The sequence below is a fragment of the Aulonocara sp. 'chitande type north' Nkhata Bay genome, linkage group LG14, assembly GCF_057382095.1.
Source record: "Aulonocara sp. 'chitande type north' Nkhata Bay isolate Kocher_YH1m ecotype deep benthic linkage group LG14, A_spYH_male_GT1.1, whole genome shotgun sequence".
In the NCBI taxonomy this organism is placed as follows: domain Eukaryota; kingdom Metazoa; phylum Chordata; class Actinopteri; order Cichliformes; family Cichlidae; genus Aulonocara; species Aulonocara sp. 'chitande type north' Nkhata Bay.
Genome location: NC_141357.1, coordinates 30,814,981 through 30,817,390, shown reverse-complemented (window position 1 = coordinate 30,817,390; position 2,410 = coordinate 30,814,981). Strand labels below are relative to the sequence as shown.

At 33.9% G+C, this 2,410-nt stretch overlaps 1 protein-coding gene across 1 annotated transcript; it reads left to right on the top strand.

The window, feature by feature from the left end:
* The first annotated feature begins 638 nt into the window (after positions 1-638).
* LOC147314927 (olfactory receptor 7D11-like) lies at positions 639-1,577 on the top strand. The gene has a single exon (XM_086262048.1). It carries the CDS (start codon positions 639-641, stop codon positions 1,575-1,577), a length of 939 nt encoding a protein of 312 aa, XP_086118174.1.
* The last annotated feature ends 833 nt before the right edge of the window (positions 1,578-2,410 follow it).

Here is a 2,410-nt window from a genome sequence, read left to right as displayed (position 1 = left end):
AGGTCACGAACAAGATTTTTTTTCTAACTTTTCATTGTAAGTGGGCTAAATCAGTTAATTAAAAGTAGTCTAACATAAATGTAAATGCTGTAATTTTTATTATTTTAATAAACCATGTAGCTTGGATGGATTCGATGCTGGCTGGACCACAGTGCACATGTCTGCTGTTGCTCACAGTGGTCCAAGGGGCCGCTCAGGGAGTTTGTGTGCTGGCTTAAAAACATTAAAAATTAGAGGGAACATTGCCCTGTAGCATTTTGTGCTGAGTTATGTAAATAGAATTAGTGTAATTTAAAATTATCCTAAAACTATCCTCATCTACCATTGGTTTTGGAGGGTGGGGGTGACATCATACATGATGTAATCTGCAGTCTTTGGTGATATGTAAACACAGACAATTGATATCCAGCGTGATTTGATGAGGGAGCTGCCAAGTTAAGACTTCCTGTTGTTGTGAGACTTAAAATATGAAAGCACTGTTGTGTGCTTTCAAACAGGTTTGGGTTAACCCAAACCTGTTTGGATTTAATAGGGTTAAAATTCTTTTTCTTTTGTTACAACTGTTTATCACTGTTAACAGCATATCTTTACTTCTTCAACCGCATCTGATCATTTTTGTAACATAATATTTGTTAAATATGTCTTTACAGAATGCTTCAATCAAACTAACACATTTTATTATAGGTGGTTTTGACACAGTCAAAATGCCTGTAGCAGTTGGTGTGGTTATGCTGATAACCTATTTACTAGCTGTTTTGGCAAGTTTGGTCAATATCATCTTCATTGTTTCTGACAAGCAGTTACATAAACCAATGTATCTTCTGATTTGCAATCTTGCTGTTGTTGACATCTTCTATACCTCTAGTGCCACTCCAACAATGATCGGGGTTCTACTTGCTGGTGTTAATACCATATCATATGTGGAGTGTTTAATTCAAATGTATGTTTATCAGGTGGGAGTAACAATGGAGAGGTTTTCTTTAACAATTATGGCATTTGATCGATTAATTGCTATAATCTATCCTCTTCAGTATCATAGTTATTTAACAATTACACGTACACTAGTATTTACATACATTCTGTGGTTTGTTGCCTGTAGTTTTGTGCTTTTTACACTTGTAACAGCTACACCGCTCCCTCACTGCTATTCGAGGCTTAGGTACACTTTCTGTGACTATGCTGCAGTTATGCGAACCACTTGTGTTGACCCAGAGAAATATTTCAACCAAGTTGCCATTATATCATTTTTTCTGTCATTTTTCACATTCACTTTCATTTGTCTTTCATATTGTGGGATCTTATTTTTTGTGAAAATATTATCAAATAATGACAAAAAGAAAATGGGAAGCACTCTTGTGAGTCACCTGATTTGTGTAATATGTTTATACTGTCCCCAGTTTATCATTGTTATCTTGACCAGGTTTGGTGTGGTATTAACTCTCGAAGAACGCCAGGGTTTATTGATTGGCACCATCCTCGCTCCATCTCTTGTAAATCCTTTTGTTTATTGTCTCAGGACAAAGGAAATTAAAAGTAAGATCTTTAAGATATTCAGGAAGGTTAACACAGCTGGTTAGAGTCTTGTGAACTGTGAATACACTTACTTACTGGGCACAAATACCTTACAGTATGAAGTGCCTTGAGGCAACTGTTGTTGTAATTTGGCGCTATATAAATAAAACTGAACTATTAAAATGTTCATATATGGACTTTTTAAATCTTGTTTGGTGATTTGTGAACTTTTGAACCCTATTTAAGTGAGAAGTCACATTTAATGCAAAATTGTTGAAGATAATTTTCTTACACAGTTAAATTCTGAAACACAAAATGTTCCAATTTACTCTTGGACTTTTCTGAGTTTTGATTAAAATCCAGCGACCACAAGGTTACAATTCAAATACCGAACTAACACTTTCTCTAACTGATTCTTTGACAGTTTTTTAGTCATTATTTATTGTTTTTTGTGAGCAACACTGTGTGACAATAACAATTAAGTAATTCTATTATTTTGAAACAAAATACCAAAATTAATGCTTTAATGTTGTCTGAGCAGACTTTTATAACCCTAAGAATATTCATTTCCTTTGTGAAAACAGTTAAGCTTGTTATTAAAAATATAAGTAACTGCTGTTAGATTATAATATTATTTTATGCCATGTTATACCCCTAATTAAAGATTGTGAATTATTATGTAGTTTTAGTTTGCATTATTCTCCTGAATTAGAAGAAGCTGATAACTATTGCATTAGTTAAACTGATTTGCATTACATTAAACTGCTGACTTGGTGCGAAGGAATGATATTGTTTTATGATGCATTATACTGCTGAGTTATAAGAAATCTAATTTGTCTGAGTAGAAGAGAACAGAGTGTGCTGGAGTTTTCTGCCCTATTTCAGCAGGAGCAGATAA